The 21,647-nt window shown below is 34.2% G+C and overlaps 3 protein-coding genes across 4 annotated transcripts; 1 reads left to right on the top strand and 2 right to left on the bottom strand.

Moving 5' to 3' along the window:
- The first annotated feature begins 1,824 nt into the window (after window positions 1-1,824).
- LOC7459493 (oleoyl-acyl carrier protein thioesterase 1, chloroplastic) lies at window positions 1,825-5,389 on the top strand. The gene is made up of 7 exons (XM_002303019.4): window positions 1,825-2,254; window positions 3,006-3,139; window positions 3,229-3,342; window positions 3,832-3,927; window positions 4,493-4,580; window positions 4,653-4,721; window positions 4,818-5,389. The coding sequence occupies exons 1-7, from the start codon at window positions 1,907-1,909 to the stop codon at window positions 5,094-5,096; spliced, it is 1,128 nt and encodes a 375-aa protein (XP_002303055.2). The 5' UTR covers window positions 1,825-1,906; the 3' UTR covers window positions 5,097-5,389.
- A 5,832-nt stretch (window positions 5,390-11,221) lies between these two features.
- On the bottom strand, window positions 11,222-13,618 carry LOC18096550 (uncharacterized). 2 transcript variants are annotated; one of them, XM_024594316.2, is made up of 5 exons: window positions 13,014-13,618; window positions 12,885-12,933; window positions 12,691-12,797; window positions 11,936-12,181; window positions 11,222-11,530 (listed from the first exon to the last, which is right to left on the bottom strand). In XM_024594316.2, the coding sequence occupies exons 1-4, from the start codon at window positions 13,278-13,280 to the stop codon at window positions 11,966-11,968; spliced, it is 639 nt and encodes a 212-aa protein (XP_024450084.2). In that variant the 5' UTR covers window positions 13,281-13,618; the 3' UTR covers window positions 11,222-11,530; window positions 11,936-11,965. The 2 variants fall into 2 exon arrangements, with proteins under 2 accessions (XP_024450084.2, XP_024450085.2); XM_024594317.2 differs by having other exon boundaries at window positions 12,888-12,933.
- A 2,883-nt stretch (window positions 13,619-16,501) lies between these two features.
- LOC7471157 (RPM1-interacting protein 4) lies at window positions 16,502-20,254 on the bottom strand. The gene is made up of 4 exons (XM_002301762.4): window positions 19,930-20,254; window positions 17,485-18,051; window positions 16,880-17,071; window positions 16,502-16,776 (listed from the first exon to the last, which is right to left on the bottom strand). Exons 1-4 carry the CDS (start codon window positions 19,933-19,935, stop codon window positions 16,747-16,749), a joined length of 795 nt encoding a protein of 264 aa, XP_002301798.1. The 5' UTR covers window positions 19,936-20,254; the 3' UTR covers window positions 16,502-16,746.
- Window positions 20,255-21,647: the final 1,393 nt, after the last annotated feature.

Here is a 21,647-nt window from a genome sequence, read left to right as displayed (position 1 = left end):
ATGCTTATTTCATGGCTAACAAGAAAATTCTGAACACCGTCTTCAATAACTGCTGATTCGAGAACAAGAACCATGACATTCAATGCAGCCTAATCCCTCATTTGTCCTAACAACTGAGCTTATAGCAGCGCATTTAATAGCAGCAGCAGCCTAGGTAATGGTTGGTGGGGAATGGTGGTCTTGACTTTTCTAGATCTTTTATTTTTTTCTCTTTGAATAGATGTGGATGTTGCCTTGTTTGAACAAGAACACATAGGGCATGTTTGGTTGGTATGGAAATAATTAGGCATGTATGGTATCTCATTTTTTAAGAGTAGACATACAGCTCAAAATAAAATTTTCCCATAGGAATCATAAAAATTTTCATTAATTAGTAGAAAAAATTACGTGGAGAATAAACATAATATAAGATACAGCTTCTGGTTTTCATAATTTTAATTGTTCAAGATACATTGTAAATATCTAATGGTTTCAGCAAATAATTAAATATATAAATGAATCCTCTAAGCTCTGACAGAAGTGATCCCATAATAATTAGAAAATTACATGGTTTCATGATTTTATTGGTTTTTGAATTACTTTAACACTAGTAGATTGTTTGTTTTAAATTTGTTAATTATTAGTTAATGAAAAATTGCTTAAATTATATATGAATTTATATTTGAACCATGTATTTTAAGGTATTTAAACTATGTATGAATTTTTATTTGAACCGTGTATTTTAAGATGCTTGAACTTTATATGAAAAAAAATTTTCTTGTGATTTTACAATTTTATGATCCAAATTTATTTTATATTTTTCGTGCCGTGTTAAAAATATATTTTGATCCCACATTATAAGATGCAACATCAAACACCATGTCTACAATACCAAAAAAAAAAAAAAAATCCACCGAAAGCTCCTCCTAGCAACCTAGCCCCTCAACCCATCCCAAATTTATTCTTCTCTGGTGACTGCTATACTTCACTGTGGTGGGTGGGTGCCAATGTTTGATTTTTAAAATCATTAAAATTGTTGTTTTTTTTAATATTTTTAAATTGTTTTAATATATTGATATTAAAAATAAAAATATATTTATTTTTAAAAAATATTAAAATTATTGTTTTTTTAGTAGTTTTTAATTGTTTTAATATATTAATGTCAAAATTAAAAAAATATAAAAAAATTATTTATTATATTTTTAAATAAAAAATAATTTTAAAAAACACGTGAATATGCTACACGAAATACTTATTTGTTTGGAAATAATCGTTTGTACCTGGCCCCCTCCATACACTTTTTTAATAAATCAATTGTAATAACTAAAGAATAATTTAGTCAACGAGAAAACGTACAAGGAAAAAAAATTGCTATAAGATACGTATGAGATTTAAGTTTATGTTTATCTGTTAAATTATTAATTTTATTTCTTAATGACATGATGAAATTTATTTCTAAAAATTTGTATATTTAAAATAAAAACAAAGCCATTAAAACGTGCTGTTTTCCCAAATTTCTTTATATTATGCTGGTTCTAAAAAAAATAAAATTTAAGACGTACCACAGTTAAATATTTATAAATTAAAATCTTTGAATCTTAAAATTTTATTATTTAATTAATATATTATTTAAATTTAAATCCAAGTTAATGCTAAATAAAATTATTAATTTACCGAGGTTATATGTGTTTTCAAATAACACTCGGATAAGTATAAAAAATAAAAATGAGCTTCGTGCGGGCCAAATGGATGCCAGTGGCAATCTCGTTGTTCGTTAGAAATCCAGTGGCAATTCCATTCTCCCCTTCACGTCCTCGTTTCCATCGATGAAAACCAGCCTTTTAAAGGCACAAGGAAAGAAGACAGGGACACTAAAAGCCCTCTTCTTTTCATTTACTGTCGTAGACAGAGACGGTGGCTCAGAGAGATGTTGCTCAAGGTCTCGTGTAATGCAGCAGTAGCAGCATATGCAGGGGACCAAATCCAAGCCCAATGCAGAGTCCTGGGCCAATCGCCGACCAGGCTCAACTTCCCTCGCCGTCGACGTGCTGTCGTTTTCTCCTCTCCGGTTGCTAAAGCCCCTCTGGTTCAGGCTGTGGTCTCTGAAGGACGGGCGAGTCGGGTCGAGTCCGGGTCAGGTGGCTTGGCGGATAGGCTCCGGTTAGGGAGCTTGGCGGAGGATGGGTTGTCTTATAAGGAGAAGTTTATAGTGAGGTGTTATGAGGTTGGGATTAACAAAACTGCTACTGTTGAGACCATTGCCAATCTCTTGCAGGTAAAAAGAAAATAAAATCTTTAATTTTCATTTTAATTTTCTTTCGGGTGTTTTTGTCTTGTATTTTTATTATTTTCATGCATACATCGTTTTGCTGTGAATTTTGACGGAATTAATTCTTTTCTCTCTCTTTTTTTCCTTTCTGTTATTGAATTTTGGGTTCTGCATTGCCGTGTTTGATTTGAATTCTTGAAACTCATGCAAAATTTGAGATTTTGGCATTTGGGATTTTTAATTTTTGATAGTTTCTCTTACCTGCTCTCGTAAAGTTATAATTTTTGTTTATTATTATTATTATTATTATTATTATTATTGTTTGTTTATATTTTAGCGTTTGGAATGTTTTTGTCTATCCGGAGTCTGGATTTTGTATGGTTTTGGTTTTGGCCTGGATTTAGCAGCCTATTTTATGTGGAAATTTGTAAATTTATTCTGTGTCTTTCCCTTACTCTGTGAGATTCTATGCTAGTCTATTACTGGTCTCTATGGCTTGTCTGCACATATTTTTTATTTGCTTTATATAATACTCCATGCTTATGGCATTTGTTTTGCTACCACTAATTTGAAAATTGGTTTCCAGCTCCCGTATGTTGATGGATGTTTGTTGAGTGCTAGTTGTGAATAATACTAACACTAACACTAATAATAATAAGATGTTGTTATTAGAGTTGTTGAGGAATGAAGGTTTGATTCAATTTCAAAAAATCCATATGTTTTGGGTGTAATATTGTGTGTGGAATTTGGACTGTAGGAGGTTGGATGCAATCATGCTCAGAGTGTTGGATATTCAACAGATGGATTTGCGACAACCACCACCATGAGGAAGTTGCATCTCATATGGGTGACAGCTCGCATGCACATTGAAATCTACAAATACCCAGCTTGGTGGGATTTGTTGTTTTTTCGTTGGCAATGTTCATTTGGTTTGGGCCTTGTTGTTACCTCCTGACTGTTAATATGAGGTATTGTTGCAGGAGTGATGTCGTTGAAATAGAGACTTGGTGCCAAGCTGAAGGAAGAATTGGAACCAGACGTGATTGGATTCTGAAGGACTGTGCCACTGGTCAAGTGATTGGGAGAGCTACAAGGTACCTTTTAGCTGTCTTCGCTGTGCAACTTGCATCAGTAAAAGAACAGGAGAATTTAAATATCACAATAAAAGTTCAACACGCATGGCATATTTAATTAGATCTCAACTACGTGGCCTAGTAGCTTGTGTTATGAATTTAAATACAGCGTTTATTATTAGACTGTGATTCTTTACAGATTTCAATTCTATAACTTTTGTTCCTTGCCATCTAAGCTGCATCACAAACAGAAATTCGTTATTGGACGCCACAGATCAGTGACATTTTACCCATTTTAAGTGTTGTGCTTCGTGTCTGAATATTTGCTTGCTTGATTGCCTGCTTACTAATGCCGGTACCACTTCTTTTAGTCGGTCTTTATTTGTTTTTTCTATAAATCTTCAGCCTTCATCGTATGTTCCAAGATTTTCTTCTAAAGGCCGAATTCACCTTTATTTTTCTGAACGGAGGTGTGTTATGAAAGCTGATCGTGTAAATTTCTGATTGTAGCAAGTGGGTGATGATGAACCAAGATACCAGGCGGTTTCAGAAAGTCTCTGATGATGTGCGGGCTGAGCACTTAGTTTTTGGTCCACGAGAGCTCAGGTATGGCATTCTTTGGTTTCTAGAGGCCTAATTCATCACCTCTCATCTTCCTCAATTCTTACCTTCTTTTATAATTTGACAATCAGAACATTTGGTACCTTTCTCATCCCTTATTCCTGCTGTTGTACTATCAATGCAACTAAATCTGGACAGTTTGAACATTTTGTAAACGAAAAAAGAAACAAGTTTTTGTTGATATAAAAAATAACTATTTTGAACATGTGTTCAAAACCAACTCTGACCTCCGCCCATGCAAATGACAATATGCTGGTGTTACTGGTCTAATTTACAATTCCAAGATTACAATTTTCTCTGATTTGGAATTATGATGCTCTCATGCCATAGTTCTCTGAAATAAGTTGTAAGTCTGGGGTGATTGTTATTTATGTCAGCTAAGAATGCTTTGTTTGTATTTTATTGTTTTTATCATCTATGATTTGAAAATCCAAGGTGATGTATCACCAAACTTGGACAATAAAATCTACAGCTTTCCAGAAAATATAGTTTATTTTGAGATGAAATGTGGATCATTTCAAAATTTCTTTCTAATTTTTTATATTTATAGATTGGCATTTCCAGAGGATAATAATCGCAGCTTGAAGAAAATTTCCAAACTTGAAGATCCTGCTCAACATTCCAGGCTGGGACTTGTGGTAAGATGTTTGGTTAATCTGAAGGTCTATCAATTTCATTCCAAGTTCTAAATGCATTTTTGGAATTTGCAGCCCAGAAGAGCAGATCTGGACATGAATCAGCATGTTAATAATGTGGCCTATATCGGATGGGTTCTGGAGGTCTGTAACTGAGCATTCTGGAATGGTTTCTCTTGGTTTTTCTGGCCATTATTAGCTGCTGCCTCTGATTAATTTTGTATATTTTCTTCATGATAGAGCTTGCCTCAAGAAATTATTGACACCCACGAACTACAAGCAATCACCTTGGATTACAGAAGGGAGTGCCAGCATGATGATGTCGTTGACTCCCTCACCAGTTTGGAGCCTATTAAGGAATCTGGAGCAGTCTCAGAGCTTCGAGGAATCAATGGATCTGCTACTGCAACTGCTAACAATCAAGAGTGTCTTAACTTTCTGCATCTGCTAAGATTATCAAGGGATGGGCTTGAAATAAACCGTGGCCGAACTGAGTGGAGAAAGAAACCTGCTCTATGAAGAGAAAGTAGATATCTGGCTGCACTCTGTGCAGATAGAAACCTGCCAGGTGACGAGAGAACACATATCTCTGGTCGTGCTGAGCAGAGAAAGAAATAACCTGCTGGATGAAGAGAAGATTTAGATTTTTGTGCTATTTCATGCTCCAATCACTTTTTCACGGTGTCTTTCTTTTTTTCTTTCCTTTCTTTTTGTCTCTGAAAAAAGAACTACAGGGACTTTGTTCTAATTTTGTTCTGTTAGGTTACAGATTGCTGTGGAACTTAATAAATGGATTGTTTGGACTTGGTGAATATCATGATCTTTGTTACACCCACCTCGAATGCTCCATCAATCAATTGTACTGAGTTCTCCTTATGCTTCATCTCTCGCGTTCTCTCCACACAATCTTGTCTCGTTACTGTTACAGGTCAGAAAAGAAATTAGAAGCGATTTTGGTTTCGTAGCCGGGGAACAGACAGGTACATACACCATCTTGACTTCAGCATTTAGTTCATTAGTTGGCTAATTGATGCATGTTACACACTCCTGTAACATTTTCAGTTTTATCTTACTTGGGCTGGGATTAAAACACCTTGTTCATGGATGCGTCTCCAGTCTTTCTGCAATGTTATCTTTGTTCCAAGTTCTTGCAAGTTAAACCATGGTAGCTGTCAGAGGGAAATTGACCCCGTGACAGTAGCTATAAGGCCCAGGTTATTGTGGGTCAGCGGCTGGGTGGGTTTTTAATAAAACAATATCGTTTTAGATAATCGTTGACGGGTTCTCATCGAAGTTTACATCGGGTAATGGGTATTGAAGTTGGTTGGATTAAGTTCCTCTCATAATAACGCCAAGATTTCAACAAGATGAAGAAGATTCAGGAACAATCTGCTCAATTACTTCAATACAAGTAAGCATTGATTGACAACTTGAACGGATGCTAAAACTTATAAGACAACAAGCTACGACAACAACAGACAAGAGAGGTTTGGTTAGACCTGGAAAAGATCATCATCTATGAATCAACTTACTCCATACAGTCTGCTGTCATTGCCTTGAATGCAGCCAGATGGGCACGATTATTACCACCAAATTTTTTTACAGTTAGATTGCTGCCTCCTGAATTCTTAGCTAACATTCAACCTCCATTCACTCATCTAATGGTCAGAGTCTTTTTTAGGTAAAAGGTCATGCAGAAGTTCACAAGCAATCTTCAGTTGATACATTTAATCCAGAGCGCCACGAGGCCATCAATGAAGTTGCTATATATTTCTGTCGAGGGTCGTCAGAGCAACCTATATTAAAACCTCAAACAGAAATTGATAAACCATGGAGACATGGGCTCTTGTTTCAGTATGGAGTTATAATTTCTGCACCCAATGCATTCAGCTATTAACATCACTCTAGGTCCTGTCTGCTTTTGCAGTGCGTTCTCCATTTTGCCTCCATTTTGCCCCAGCTAGTTTTGAAATCTTGGTTAAAAAAAAAGAAAGTCTTAAACTTATTTTTTCAAACTGCAATTGTAAAAAACTACGGTAATGCCAAACACCCACTTAATCAAATAACTAGTGATGCCTTCTTTCTACCAAATCGGCAAAATAAAATGCAGTGGATTTGGAAACAGATTCTCAGCAAGAAAAGGAGAGTGGGACTTTTAGATCAACTACGCTGCCATGGGAAGAGATATTTAGGCCTGGCTTGTTTTGATTTTCTTTCGTGTAGCATTTCTTGCAGGCTGTGGTATTACTGAAGGAGCAAGAAACTTGGGAATGACAAAAGAGGTCTGCAATCCTCAGACTTTCCTAGGAGGTATTTTGGGCCCAGGCTGGGGATGAGGCTGGCCATTTAAGGGCTGGCCGGGGGGTGGGGGGACTGTGCTGTGGTGGTATACCAGGCTGGGGTTGGAGCTTCCATAAGGCGGAGCTGGCTGGACCAGAAGATGAAGCTGAGGGAGGTGCTGAGCATGGCAAGTTTCCTGCATATTATGGGGGGTGCCATTGGCCAAACCCATGAAAGCATGCCTTTTATTCAGTGTCATGAGGTCATCAATCAAATATAGTATAGACCAAACCGTCTAGGTGGTGGTTCAGTGGTAAGAGTTTGAGATCAAAAGGTTTGTTTTATCTGTGATCTCAAGTTCGAGCCCTGTGGTTGCTTATATGATGGCCACTGGAGGCTTACATGGTTGTTAACTTCAGGGCTCGTGGGATTAGTCGAGGTGCACGCAAGCTGACCCGGACACCCACGTTAAACTAAATATATATATATATATATATATATATATATATATATATATATATAGACCAAATAATGAGCCACCTTAAAGTGTGCTTTTTTATTGTTGTGTATATTGTATTTTAAAAGTTTTTTTTAATTAAAAATATATTAAAATAATATTTTTTAGAATTTTTATTTTATTTTTAACATTAAAAAATTTAATTTATTAAAAAAATGCCTAAAAATATTAAATTTAATGTTTTTTAAATAAAAAATTTTAAAAAAATAAAAATTATCACAGTTTATCGGATTAATTTTGAGTGATGATACACGCGAGTTGAGACTATCAAATGAAGATCCTGTTTGTTTTCGCATTTTAAAAGTATCTTTTAAAAAAAATTTAAATTTTTTTTATTTTTTTTACTTCAAATTAATATTTTTAGATTATTTTGATATTCTAATATAAAAATATTTTTAGTATATTTTTAAATAAAAAATACTTAAAAAAATCATAAATACACTTTGAAATTGATATCGCACGAGCAATAATACGAGCAATAATTCATGGTGGCCGCATTTGCTACTGCAGCAGATCTTTGGCTGCCACTGTTATAGTAAGGATTTACTGTTGCAAAGCCTGAATGATGCCGATGGCTGTACAGAAAAATCTACGCCGCCACAATGCTGCTAAACAAACAACGTAACCGTGTTTATTTTTATGTTTTAAATTTTTTAAAAAAAAAATTTAAATTTTTTATTTTTTTTATTTTAAATTAATATTTTTTTGGTGTTTTTAGATCATTTTGATACGCTAATATCAAAAATAAGTTTTAAAAAATAAAAAATATATTATTTTGAAACTTTTTTGAATGAAAAGCATTTTGAAAAATAACCACAACCATACTCAAATAAACCCGGTCGGATCATGAAACCGGGATAACCTCATAAAATCCAAACCAAAATAAATTATGAAGCCTAATTCCTAATCAACCCAATAATAAATGATGGAATTGAAAAACAAAATAATTAAAAAGGACAAAACCCCCCCGAGTAAACGAGCCTAACTCGTGACCCAGGTCATAATATCAAGATAACCACGTAGAAAGAAAGAAAAAATTATGAAGGATGAAATTGAAAAAAAATCAATTCAAATAAAGAATAAGAAAAACTTGAGTCAATTTGACTAACTCACAAAACTCACGACCCGAAGCATGAGACCATGGTAGCCTCGTAGAAAGAAAATTAAAAAAAAATTATGAATCTCAATTTTCAATCAACTCAATGTTGAAGGATGATGTTGAGAAAAAATAATTAAAAATGATAAAAAAATAACTCGAGTTGACACGGCTAAACAATAAACATAAAAACTCGTGACCTGAGTTATGAGGCTGAGATACCTTCATAGAAAACAAATTGAAATAAGTTATGAAGTTCAATATCCAGTAAATTCAATGTTGGAGAATGAAATGAAAAAAATAAAAAAATAAAAATAAAAATAAAAAATCCCTAAGAATTTTGAGGATCAAAATAAAAAAAGCCTTGACATTTTACTGTTTATTACTACAATGAAATATTAAGGCCTTTTAATACATGTTAATTTTATGGTGTTTAGTTAATATCTTACTGAAATAAGACACAAAGATAATTATAATAGAGATGATATATATATCTATGTCTTTTTCTAATAAAAAATTATTTCAAAACTAACCAAGATAATTTTATTTTTATGTTTTTATCTCTCAAATTAAATATTTTTTTTATCTTCTAGATGTGTGTCTTCAATGCAACCTTAATCTTAGATGAATATTTGGTATCATTGATAGGAAATTGCATCATAAATTACTTGAATATGTCCCTGACTAACTTTTCCATTTATAAAACCATTCTCTATAGAAAATCCATCAATATAAGATAATTTTAAAATATAGGTTGCAAAATAATTTATGCAAATAAAGAATTACATTTATTTTAATTTATTCATGATTTGATATTCATATATGATCAAATTACGAGATTTTCATAAATACAATATCATATGACAAAGATATCATTATATATGTATATAAAAGTACGATAATAGAAGTAAGAACTGTGTTTTTTAATACATTTAAAAAAATTTGAAAGGTATGGCAAAGATACTATTCCCCTAGATACATTGCACTGTAAACAAGAGCAATGCTTTCACCTTCTTATCCTTTAAAAATACTCAAAAGCTAATGGTTGAGGATAAAATTGTCATTGTTATTGGACTGTTTTGGCATTTTAAAATTGATTAGGGACAAAACATGTATTTTACCTTCTAAATGCATTGTAAAATGACATTAATGCCCTTAAAAGTAAGAAATAGTTAGGCTACCATAAAAGGTTATTTTTTTATTTTCATATAAAAATGCACAGTAAAATAAATATTTAACCTTTACAGTAAAAAAAAAAAATCGATAGAGGGGGTGTTTTCATCCTTTCCTTTTGATAAACACGGTTAAAAGACCTAACTGTCCTTAAAGTTTAAATTCTTAAACCTTGGGCTAGAGGGTATTTTTATCATTGCGCTACTTTTTTTTTTAATAATGGGTTAGGCTAGGGCAGTTTAGTCTTTTAATAAATGAAAAGTATTTTAAAAAAAATTATGCTAACACGTGTTGAACACAAGTTAGCGTGTTAATCTTTTGTTGTTTTTAGACAATGCGTGCAGTTAATTCTAGTGGCAAAAGTACCGTTTCAGGGTGGCATCTGATTCGTCTCGATGTTTTTCCCATGACCCCGCAGCGCGTGCATTGAAAAGATTTATGGTTTAGCACTAACAATCATTTATTTTTTCTTGTTTCTTTCCTCTCTCTTCTTCAGTGATTGCGCTCTGCCCTTCAATTTTTCAATTCAACCCCTAAACTTCTTTTTTTTTTTTATGGAATCCGTGTTCTTTTAGTTATTATTTAATTTATTTGAAATAATTTATGAAATTGAGTTATCTCGGGTATTTTTATTTGTTGTCCTTTGTTAAATTTATTTATTTTTAAATTATTCTTGAATTTAATAGAATTGATTACCTAAACATAGAATGATGCCCACTTCCTTTTATTTTGTTCGGTTTACTTTTTTGTAGTATTGTTTGAGCAACCCAAGCAACTTTTTTTTTTTTTTGGTGCATCTTTTTACAGTAAAGTTTAAATCTTCTCAATTTTTTTTGTGGTGGACAATGTACATTGGAGTGATGGTAAATCTCAAGTTATTTTTTCTTTTCTTTGTTTTTTTTTTTTTTGGATATGATATCAATGACTCATTTACTTTTGTTAATTGTTGACAAATATACTTTTTACAGTTCATCGGCTATTATTACCTAATTATTAGATTACCCATTAGATTCTTAAAAGTCAAGTTAGCAACTCAAGTTCATGTTTTTCTTATTTCTTTAGAAACACTACACAATTATTTGAGCATCTTGGACACCGACAGCTAGCACCGGTAACCAATCCTATTCTACCTGTAAAGAGTGAGTCTAGCATTCCCTTTTCACTTCGCAATTCTTGTCTACTTTGTTTCTCGGCTTTTGCTTCAATTTCGTTACACAATCACTATAACTGATGACTTTAATTCACGTGGGAGTGAGTTCATAAAATAGAACTGCCGTCGTATAAAGCCAAAAAGGTAGCAGTGCTTCGTAGCTCAGCTTGTAACCGTGACTTCGTGTGGATACACTCCCACTGATTTGTGTGCGTGTGTTTGGGATTATAATCAGGAGAGTTTTTTAAAATAATTTTTTATTCTAAAATGTATTAAAATAATTTTATTTTTATTTTTTTAATACATCAAGAATTTCAGAAAATACTTGAAAAAAAATCAATCTCATGTTTTTTCAGGTTAAAAACTCTAAAATACAGAAAATTGCTGGGACTCACGAACTGTCCCTCCTACATAGATGCTTGTGGATATCAATAGAATATCTGTAACTTATATATAGCATTGGACTTCAATATTCAATTTACTTCCTAAATGTCACAAAATCTCCATTGCCATCCTGCGCTGCGTATCTCAGCCAACACAGCAAAGGAAAACAGACTGATGATCCAGCATATAAGCATCATCCATTAAACATAAATTTTATTCCAATAACACCAACTATTGACACAAAGCATTGTTCATTTTGAGCCGCACAATAAGTTTGATAAATTCCTTCATGCGAAAAATTAGGATCCACCAAAATGCTATAACCATTGTTCCATCTCTCCTTTGATTTAACCCTGTTGCAGTAGAGGGAGAAAAGGGTTATGGATGTTTAGACACAAGGTAAACTGAACTACTTCAAAATCTCAAAGCAAACATCATCTTTATCTCATAGAAAACACATGCTCAGTAAATTTGCATCGTAGTTTGAATTGACGGGATTGAGGAAGTTGCATTTCAATATATATGTGATGTTAATGAGCCTCAAATCTCTCATTTTCCATTTTAACAGTAGTATTTTGCCAGGAATGCACTCGGCAATTAAAATCAGGAGCACCATTATGCTTTTGAAACCTATAATCTTGAGGTGAAGGTGCGTATGCATGTTCGTGGATCTGTACCAATAGATATTGCATCTCTTCCCTGTTACTTCAACTTCTTTACTGACCACTAGAGGAAATAGTGCAATGCAGCAAACTTACATAAACAGTAATTGAATGTGAGCATCGAAATCAACTGGTTGCTGGGAGGAACACTCTAATAAGCTCTTTAGTAGTGACTCTTTTCCTACAAGTAGGGCATTTGGCCTGTCTTTTGATTGCGTCTGATATGCAAGCCTTACAGAAAATGTGTCCGCATTTTGTTGACATCTCCTCGACCAATGGACACAAGCAAATCGGGCAGTTGAAGGTTGGCTCCTTTGGCGGCAGGGTCTGCACATTCTCCCTCTGGCAAAAAAGTAAAACAGTAAGCATCAGAGTTTCAAAATTCATTAATCGAAACATGTATGCATTACATGCCTATGCAGGCACATCAGCACACGCAAAAAAAAAAAACAGAGAGACCCTCGATCATTATTCCAATATTATTCTTTTATATCTCCACTGTAACTCTAAAATCAAAACAAAATCACAACTTGATCAATTATTCCAATATTATTCTTTTATATCTCCACTGTAACTCTAAAATCAAAACAAAATTACAAATATTAAAAGGCATCCAAGGTCCAGAATACCTAGAATAACAATCAGAATAATCTCCTAGCATGAATGCAAAGGGGGTCAACTGTTAAGCACCTAAAAGCAGTGCGTATGTATCAAGCTCCGATCGCGCAGACATAAAAAGCCATTAAGACATCCTTAAGATTATTGAAAACGGTTGCATTACTTGCAACATCTCAAGTCATTTATCAATAGGAACAGGAACTACTATAGGAGCAGCTATGAGGGCACATTACCTTAGAGCTACTGCTGCTACTTCCGCCTTCCAAGTTGATATAAAGATCACAATTGATGATCGTTTGATTCGGCGGAACCCTTCTACGCTTATTGTGAGTGAATCGCCCTACAGTACACACAAACAGACAATAAGAAAAACATGTGCACTTTAAAAAAACACAAAGCAACAATTCCATTAACAGAATACACCCACCACCTGACTCTACATCAACGACCAAAGCCCTCCGGGAATTGTTCTTAGCCTGAAATTAAATAATAATAATAAGAAGAAATAGTAAGAAAGTAACAAACTTTCTCTCAAGTTCAATTGAAGAGAAAGTACCTGAGCAAACGCTCTGGGCGACGATTCGATGACGTCGTCGTCGTCGTCGTCGATAGCATCAACATCAATAGTAGGAGGCGGCAAAGACGGTCCTTGTCCGTTTCGTTGGTGGCTTGCTTGCACTCCTTGAGGAGGTTCAATGCGGGTGGTCGAAGTCCCTTCGTCATCTCTTCCATCAATCGGAGGAACGTTTAAGTCCAGCACGGTCTTCCTTCGCCGATATCCTCTTAAAGGAGGACTCTTCACGCCCTGAGTCTGGCCGCTCATGCTCGATCAACAAGCTTCGATCGTACAAAAAACCACAGCTCGCAAACGATTGAGAGAAATTAGGGGAAAATCGAAGGGAAAGCAATCCGATCAAATCGAATTAGAGAGATTAAAAGTCGAAATTTAAATTGGGAGGTGTTTATTAGGGTTTTGAAAAATAGGGACGAAGAGGAGAGAGATTGATATGTGAGAGACTGTTGGTTGAAGAAGGTAAACAAGAGGCGCTGCTAATAAGGTAGAGGGAGAGGGAGAGGGAGAGCGAGAGCAGGTGCGTCAGGGTAGTCGTCTGGGTCTTTGACACGGAGGTCGGTGATGGAGTTGAGGATGTGTGCACGTGGCCCATTCGTCAGCTGTTACGTGTATGCTATTCGACGTGAAATGAAGAAAAAAACAAATTGCTTGGGGCCTTGCAATGGAAGCCCGGGTCCAATCTGGGCGACTATCGGCTCAAGTTTGGATTAAAAAATTAATTAAATTATTTTTAAAATTTTTAAATTAAATTTAACTAAGTGGAATTAAATTGATTGATTTGGTTTGGTTTTATATTTGTTAAAATAAATTAAATATAATTTGAATTAATAAGTCTTTTTTGTAGCTATTTTTGACAGATTTTGATTATGAACTTTTAATTTTGTTATTTTTGAAAACATTTACAGAAACAATCAATTGAGATACAAATTACGTTGGTTTTATTGGTTTTCAAGATTTAAAATAAAAATCAAACCAAATCGTTTATTCTTCATTTTTAATAGAAATAACCAAATAAATTTTGATTTTTAACCAAAAAAAAACTAAAAATATTTTATTATATAGCTCAAGGGAATTTTTCAAATGAATAATATCATTATGCCAATTTGAATTAAATGTTTTTCCTAAAAATACATTTTTAGACATGTGATATTATATGAGAATATAATACACACAATTAGAATTAGAAGGAAATAATAAATAGTTGTTCTATTAGATAATAATATAAATTATATTTTAGGATTGAATTCTCACCTGATAACTTAAGTTTTTAACTTGAGATAATTCATTAGTATAGTATCAGAGTTTGATAACCGAATGATTATAAGTTTGATTTGAAATTGAATAGATAAATTCTGATGAATCATTGATTCATCTAATATCTAAATATATGATTCATTTAAAAATTTACTAGATAAAAAATTTATGATGTTAAAAAAAATTGTAGATTCGCTTTTTCAACATATTTCTTTAAGTGTTCGAGTTCATTTAAGGCATGAAATAACTCGAAGCATGGACCTAGCTTATATATACTTTTCAAAAAAACCACATTAGAATACATCTGATTTTTTGTTTACCAACAAAAACCCGTACTAAAAAAAGATCAAGTTTTCAAGTATGAAATTTTCTTATCCAAGTATATATTGTCTTCACCACGAATTCTTTTCTTGGCTAACAATATTTGTAGTTTTACCAGTATTTACGGGTTTCTTGATTTTTGTTTTCCCTCGTAGAGAAAATAAGGTGATTAGGTGGTATACTACTATACAATAAAGTGTAAATCTGTGCAAATACAAGTTTAAATAAAAAATAATATAAATCATATCTTATAATTTTATCCGACAAGATCATTTACAGAAAAAATAAATTGAGTCATACATATCCATTTTAATCCATATATTCTTATATCCATTTACAACTTAATCTTTTTCTCAATTCTTTTTCCTTGTTTGAGAAATTAAAATAGAAAAGAAATGTAGATAAGAGAAAAAACTGATAAGAAGAGACGTCATTCCTTGATTGAGGATGATGGTCTGTTTACTTATTTTTTTATGATTAATTTCTTCTGTAAAATATAATGCCTAAGTAACTCACTGTATTGGTAGATATATGCATAAAAATTCAAATAACACTTAAGATTTGCTCCCTTTTCATTTGCCATAAACACTATTAAATCATATTACTGGGTTGTGTAGTAAAGAAAACCTAGTTGATTATATGATTTAATGTTTTTCTTATTGTCTAGGCCTATTTTTTTGTTTTTAGTTTAACGTGGGTGTCCGGGCCAGCTTGCGCGCACCTCGACTAATCCCACGGGCCCTGAAGTTAACGACCATGTAAACCTCCAGTAGCCATCATATGAGCAACTACAGGGCTCGAACCTGAGACCACAGAGAGAGCAAACCTCTTGATTCCAAGTTCTTACCACTGAGCCACCACCTAGAAGGTTTTCTAGGTCTATTTTAAGTGTTCAAATGTTAACCTTCAAAGGCAATTTTTTTTTTCCTGCTTAATGCACAAAGATGGGTGATAATAATCTTTGCAATTCATTTCCCTACACTTTTTTGAGTGACAATTGTTTCGTATATTGTTTTAAAATTTGAACAAGTTTGATAGATTAATTTAGACTTTAAATCAGTTTAGATTAAAAAATAAAAAGTTAACTAACCTGGTTTAAAACCCAGCAGCTATCAACTCATTGACTCTTTTTTTTTTGAATTTTCTGGGGTTAAAATGATGTTTTAATTATTTTTTATATATAAAAAATTCTTTATTGACTCTTCCAACACTTTACCTTACCTATTCAAGTTTTAAAACTATGCCTTCATCAACAACTGTTTTCAATAAGATGACACTTGGTGACTTGTTTGAAACATGCTACAGATGAAGGCAAAACCATCAGAGTCGGGCATTTTGCAAGGTGTAAGCGATCATGAAAATTTGTTGCATAGAGCTGGGAGGTTTACAAAGCCACACTCACATTAGGCAACAACAATTTGCAGTCTCAAAGTTTTCAAAGTGCCACAAGATCATGATTCAAATGCTGCAACTGTTGCATAAACTCGATCAATGTAGACCAAGGCCAATGGAAGTGTGCCAACTACAGTAACTAATCACAAAAGGGGGTGTTCACCATATCAATCAAAGCTGAAACTACTTTGATCAATGCCTAATGATTCTTACTCTTTTTGAAGCATAGAGCCCTCCGCTGCGCAGACATAAACATCAGAAGAACCACCAAACACTAGCAAGACTGAGGGAAAACACTTCAACTTGGTAAAGATCTGATGGGAAGACTATGGCAGTCGGTCCATGGTGTTTGAAAAAGGTAATTATATAGGCAATTTAGAAGGACTTCTGCCAGCAAATGTCAGTTCTCATCAATCAAAGAAGGAGTAATTCTGGCAGAAGTTGGTACAGTTACAAAGAAGACCGGTGCAAGCACAAAGAAAAACATAATATCTAGATTCAAATAAAAGAATCTCTATGAGGTTCTTTATAGCCAAATATAATAGTGAAACTGGAAGCTAAATAACAGACTTCGGTGAAAATCATGTAAAAGTAAAAACAATAAGGAATTAAGGAGGACTACATTTCCATTACACATTTTGTTTACCATCACAAAGTCCACACAAATAAAGAGGTTACTCCATGAAGTGATCCTCCAAAGTATCTACAAGCCCCAGAAACCTCATAATTTACCACAATTTGAAATGCCTCAGTTTCTGCCCCATGGAAAACAGCAACACTGAAAAATAGGGCAAGAAGTTAGTGTTATATATATAAATGAAATGATCCTCAAAAGAACAAGAGATTATGCACTTAGTAATAGACAGAGAGTCATGACATACCTTAGCGCTGTCACTTGGGGTTTGCTTACGAACATAGGCATTGGAAGACTCGGTAGGCATGCCAGGCATCTTCCCTTCCCCAATTTGCTTTTCCTCCCTCACTTTGTTGAAAATGTGAGTATAACCATCAGCTGATGAAGGGTTGTTCTCATCCCAATCACCAAATTTCGGAACAGCAGCTCCCTTATCAGGCTGCCACACCAGGAATAACATAATCAAGAACAACTTTTGACAAAGATTTTATCAAGATCTCAATACTGAAAGAAAAAAAAAAGACCAAGAGGTGCTTCAAGAAATTCTTCATTTTGGTTTTGTTCGCTAAAAATGGAGCTAAAATCAAGAGAAAAGAGAAAAGCATCACATAAGAGTAGCTCAGAAAAGCAAGCTTGTCGTATTCATATTTCACAAGGAAAAGACTAAACCATCAATGATGTAAGCTTGAGTGGAAAGACTTTGTTTACAGGTAACTTCTGATGGAGATAGGTGTTTGATTAGAAAGAAGAAAAAAGGTTGCAAATGTTTCAGCAGACCAAAAAAAAAGAAAAAAAGAAGCTGAACAAATCCACAAAAAGGAAGATGCATAGGGAAAAGGAGATAAAATTTACACTTTCATCGCCTTTTGGTCTCAGTCGGGATCTTCCAGGAGTTCCATGACTACCGTCGTTTGAATTTTTTCCTTCCCAGGAAGGTGATGGAGCTCCACTGTTTCTCCCAGAAATCCTGGCATGGTTATGGATTGGGGATTGCTCCATACTGTTTTCAGACCCAATACTGTATCTTGCCGGTCGTTTATGGGCTTCACCAAAGCTTGGTCCCCGTCCCCCATAACGTTGAGGGGCTGGCTCATAACTAGCTCTGCGGTTCAAATTTTCATTGCGTGCTGGAGAATTAGCGAACTGTTTCAGATCACTTTCTTCCCTGCTCGTTCTATGCTCATGTGCTTGTCTAACAGCTCCCTGCCCTGCTGCTTCCTCTGGTGGAGCTTTGGCTCTAAAAGGAGGGGCTTGATCTGGAGCTGCATAATCAGAAACTAAATCAGGGTTCTCCTGGGGATCATTTGGATTTATCATCTTCCCTCCGGTTCGACCCTTCCTAGCCTTGTCAAAATAGGCCGTATATGGAACATTCTCTTCACTTTCCCAATTACCAAACTTTGGTACATGTGAACGTTGCTGAGAAAAAAAGAGAGATTGTTATACCAACTAGAAAGAAGAACCCTTGTGCAGGCAGCTAACTTTTCATCCATGAAAACATGCCACTCCATCATTAATGACACTTCCATGAAGTAGCACATATCACACAGGTCACAGTTGGTGAATCCTAGTAGGCTAATCCATGAGGAATAATGGAGAGTTCTAAATATTCAAAGTCACTCCAAATATGAGTCAAGAAAGACTGTATAGCCGTACAACATATACTTTATTTTCTCTATAATGCACAATCATAGCACAGATCAGACAGTAGTATCGAACTGCAGAAAGTCCATGTAGTTAAAAAGTTTTATACATCTCATGTCTGTAAACTTATAAATGCATACCCAGTGACCTAGACAACTTCAAATTGCAGTCTGATGAAAGTTCCACACATCTGTGTAATCTGAAAGTGAGCTTATATTTTGACTTTCTTGTCAATGAAAAAGGTGCGCAGGAAAAAGAGGATAAGATGAAAAGGAAAGAATCCACATGAAAAGAATAACATGCAGCTTTTTGCAATTTGGATACCTGGCTAGCGGGATATGTTCTCTAATCAAGAGGAAAAATATACCACAAATCAAGCTTCCAACGAGGAAAGGAAAGGAGGTACAAATCAAGGTTGCAAAGTAGAAAGGTCTACAGGTTTCTCCTATTCTAACCACAAAACCTTCAGCTTGAACACTGCCAATTACAAAATTTTGAGCTAGAAAGTTCAGATCAGAATCAGGGATTGATAACACAATTATGGCTGCTCAGTTGGAGAGCAAGTATTATGGTTGTTTTAGAGATGAGTGGGACTAGTCTTTCATCCATATTCCAGGAATCAAGTATGCTTACAGCATAAAGAAGGGGCTATTCTACTAATGCTCACCATGCTTCACCTCTTCACCAGAGATACTGTTGATCAGAATAATATCCTATGATTTGAATGGAAAAGGGCACAAGTATGGCATACTTACAGCTATTAAAGAGATAATGAGTAACTTGTAATGCTAACCATGTTGCCCTCAATCACCTACCATAGACATATTGGAAACAAATCTGAAAACATGAATCCACTTCTATACTTCGATGATGCTTGTTCTAGGGTAACCAAGGAAGTAGTCTTGATCCCATAAGAGGAGTTTTCTTCTTTATTGATCTTATCAGTTACATATCTTAGATGGAAATGGTTTAAAAATCTCAGAACAAAGTCATATTTCTCTAAAAACTTCCATCTTAGAAGAGGCAAGAGAACGCTTTCACACACACACACATTCAAGCCTTCCATCGTAGAAGAGGCAAGATAGTGCTTTCACACACACTAAAAACTTCCATCGTAGAAGAGGCAGGAGAATGCTTTCACACACACACGCACAAGCGCACAAGCGCACAGACACACACATATGTATATTTAGAGGGCGTGCTAATCAAGCAGCGTTGTCCGAAGTCTTAGGCCAATCAAAGCACACCATAAGCAGAGAAACTCGGCAAATAAGTTTCATCATAAGCAAATTTAGTTAGCCAGCAATGGATTCCACCTAAAGTCAACTCATACCCCATGTCATTTGAGAATTGTTTTCAAATTTCAACATCAAAATTAGGCAAGCCATGTATTTCATCAATCAAAAGAACTAGCAATTCTTGGTCCTTCAGGAATAAAACACCCTTTTTTCTTCAATTGCCAAAACTGGAGCATTGCCAATCAATCAACACAAAGACAATCAACCATAAACCACAAAGATTAGACAAACCCTTTTTAGTCCTTAAAAATTAAAACACAACTAGAACATAATACAAACATACACACACACAGAGTGAAATCCAAGCTACAATAAGCACAGAAAGATAAAATTAAGGGAAAACAGAAGAACTTACTGCCATTTCTCTCTGAACCAAGAAGCCTGGATTGATGAAACCCAGAAACCAAACGCAAAGACTAACCCTTTAACAAAACTCAACCTTTTATGTAATAAATCAAGTTCTGTTAGAATTACAGCTCCTTCAGAGAACCCTTCAACGACCCCAGCAAGAAAGAGAGAGAGAGGGAGCTTAAGTTGAATAGATAGACTTTTCAGAGAGAAAGAGCGTGTTTAGAGAGAGGGCGAGAGAGGGGGGGTTATCAACCATTGACCAGAGCAACGGGTAATGTTTGACAATTCTTCTCTCTTTCTCCTCCCTTCTCTCTGTAAAAAACGAAAGAACAAGGACAAATTAAATTGAGGTCTCTGTTTCTTCTCAGTTTCAAGTGTCCCTGTCTCCAAGTCAGTCATCGTATGTACTGTTCCCAGCATGTACATACGATCCATGAATACGGTATTCTTTCTTTGCCAGAGATATTTCTCTTCCTTCCAGGTCATGTTGAATGTCGTGGTTATTGAGATCAAGCATCCTTGTACTTCTGCATTTCTCTCAATTTGGTCCTCTATCAATTAATTTTTTTTTAATATGACCCTTTTACCTATCTTCTGCTACTTCAATAGGCCCTCCCATCAAAATTTAAACGTTGAATGTCAAGTTCGCCTTACCAACGAGATCCATCGTGTATTTTTCTGTCTTTTAATTTAGGATTTAAATTAGCTTGATTTATCTATTTATACTACAATTTTATTGTAAAATCCTATCATGAAAACTATAATTTCCTAATTTTAAAATTAAATTGTGGTGTGATTATATAACTCAAACCAGCTAAAAGAGTCATATTAAAAAAATTAATTGATCGCGGATCACATCGAGAAAGTATAGAAGTATAGGGACTTATGGAGCTTATTAAGCCATTGACGTGGAGGAAATGGGTTGGGGTTCTGGCACTAGCAGTTTTAATTATTTTTTTTCTTTTGAAAATAAGATAATAAATTAATTATAGTAGCAGTCCATGAATTAATTACCTTAACGGCGTGAACAACTGTTGTTGGCGGCTGACCACCTCAACTTCAACCGTAAGAGTTAGCGGAAGTCTTGTCTGATTCTGTTGAAACATCTCTGCTGACTTTTCTTTACCATTATTATTCTTTTCTTTTTAGCTTTTATTTTTTATTTTTTCTATATTGAGCTGTTCAAACTTCGGCTCCCCCAACTTGTCTATATTATTATTGTACCGTTTTAACATCGTTTTATTAAAATACAGATTATTCCGTACAATTTAGAACCCAAATCATTAGCTAGGCTGAAATGCCTTTTTATTTTTTATTTTTTTTAAATTCATCACTTGTTTTGGCCTAAAGTTCCTTAAAATGACATAATAGAATTATATGATTATTTTATGTTTGGTATTATAGTGTATAGTATATTTTAAAACATTTATAATTAAAATTATATCAAATTAATTTTTTTATTTTTGATATTAGTATATTAATATGATTGAAAAATATTTTTAAAAAATTAATCTGATACTTTTTTAGATTAAAAACAATTTAAAAAACAGGTTGTAATACAAAAACAAATATTCAATTAAAAAAAATTCATAAAATTTACAAATTATAGATCTTCTCGTACTCAATTTTTTTTTATCATAGTTTAAGATGAAAAAACAAGTTTAAACAATATAAATTATAGTTTTGAAACCCGACTCGGGGCTGGAACCGGGCCGGATTGAA

The sequence above is a fragment of the Populus trichocarpa genome, chromosome 2, assembly GCF_000002775.5.
Source record: "Populus trichocarpa isolate Nisqually-1 chromosome 2, P.trichocarpa_v4.1, whole genome shotgun sequence".
NCBI classification, from domain to species: Eukaryota; Viridiplantae; Streptophyta; class Magnoliopsida; order Malpighiales; family Salicaceae; genus Populus; species Populus trichocarpa.
This window is presented reverse-complemented; position numbering and strand designations above follow the sequence as displayed.

What these genes read in the sequence shown, in the direction of transcription:
- LOC7459493 (XM_002303019.4), top strand. Translation starts at nt 1,907, where the DNA reads ATGTTGCTCAAGGTCTCGTGTAATGCAGCAGTAGCAGCATATGCAGGG. An exon ending in CCATTGCCAATCTCTTGCAG is followed by an intron (nt 2,255 to 3,005) that starts GTAAAAAGAAAA and finishes TTTGGACTGTAG; the next exon opens with GAGGTTGGATGCAATCATGC. An exon ending in ATCTACAAATACCCAGCTTG is followed by an intron (nt 3,140 to 3,228) that starts GTGGGATTTGTT and finishes GTATTGTTGCAG; the next exon opens with GAGTGATGTCGTTGAAATAG.
- LOC18096550 (XM_024594316.2), bottom strand. Translation starts at nt 13,280, where the DNA reads ATGAGCGGCCAGACTCAGGGCGTGAAGAGTCCTCCTTTAAGAGGATAT. An exon ending in CGCCCAGAGCGTTTGCTCAG is followed by an intron (nt 12,934 to 13,013) that starts GTACTTTCTCTT and finishes ATTTAATTTCAG; the next exon opens with GCTAAGAACAATTCCCGGAG. An exon ending in GTAGCAGCAGTAGCTCTAAG is followed by an intron (nt 12,182 to 12,690) that starts GTAATGTGCCCT and finishes CTTTTTTGCCAG; the next exon opens with AGGGAGAATGTGCAGACCCT.
- LOC7471157 (XM_002301762.4), bottom strand. An exon ending in GACCAAAAGGCGATGAAAGT is followed by an intron (nt 17,072 to 17,484) that starts GTAAATTTTATC and finishes CTGGTGTGGCAG; the next exon opens with CCTGATAAGGGAGCTGCTGT. An exon ending in CCCCAAGTGACAGCGCTAAG is followed by an intron (nt 16,777 to 16,879) that starts GTATGTCATGAC and finishes CCTATTTTTCAG; the next exon opens with TGTTGCTGTTTTCCATGGGG.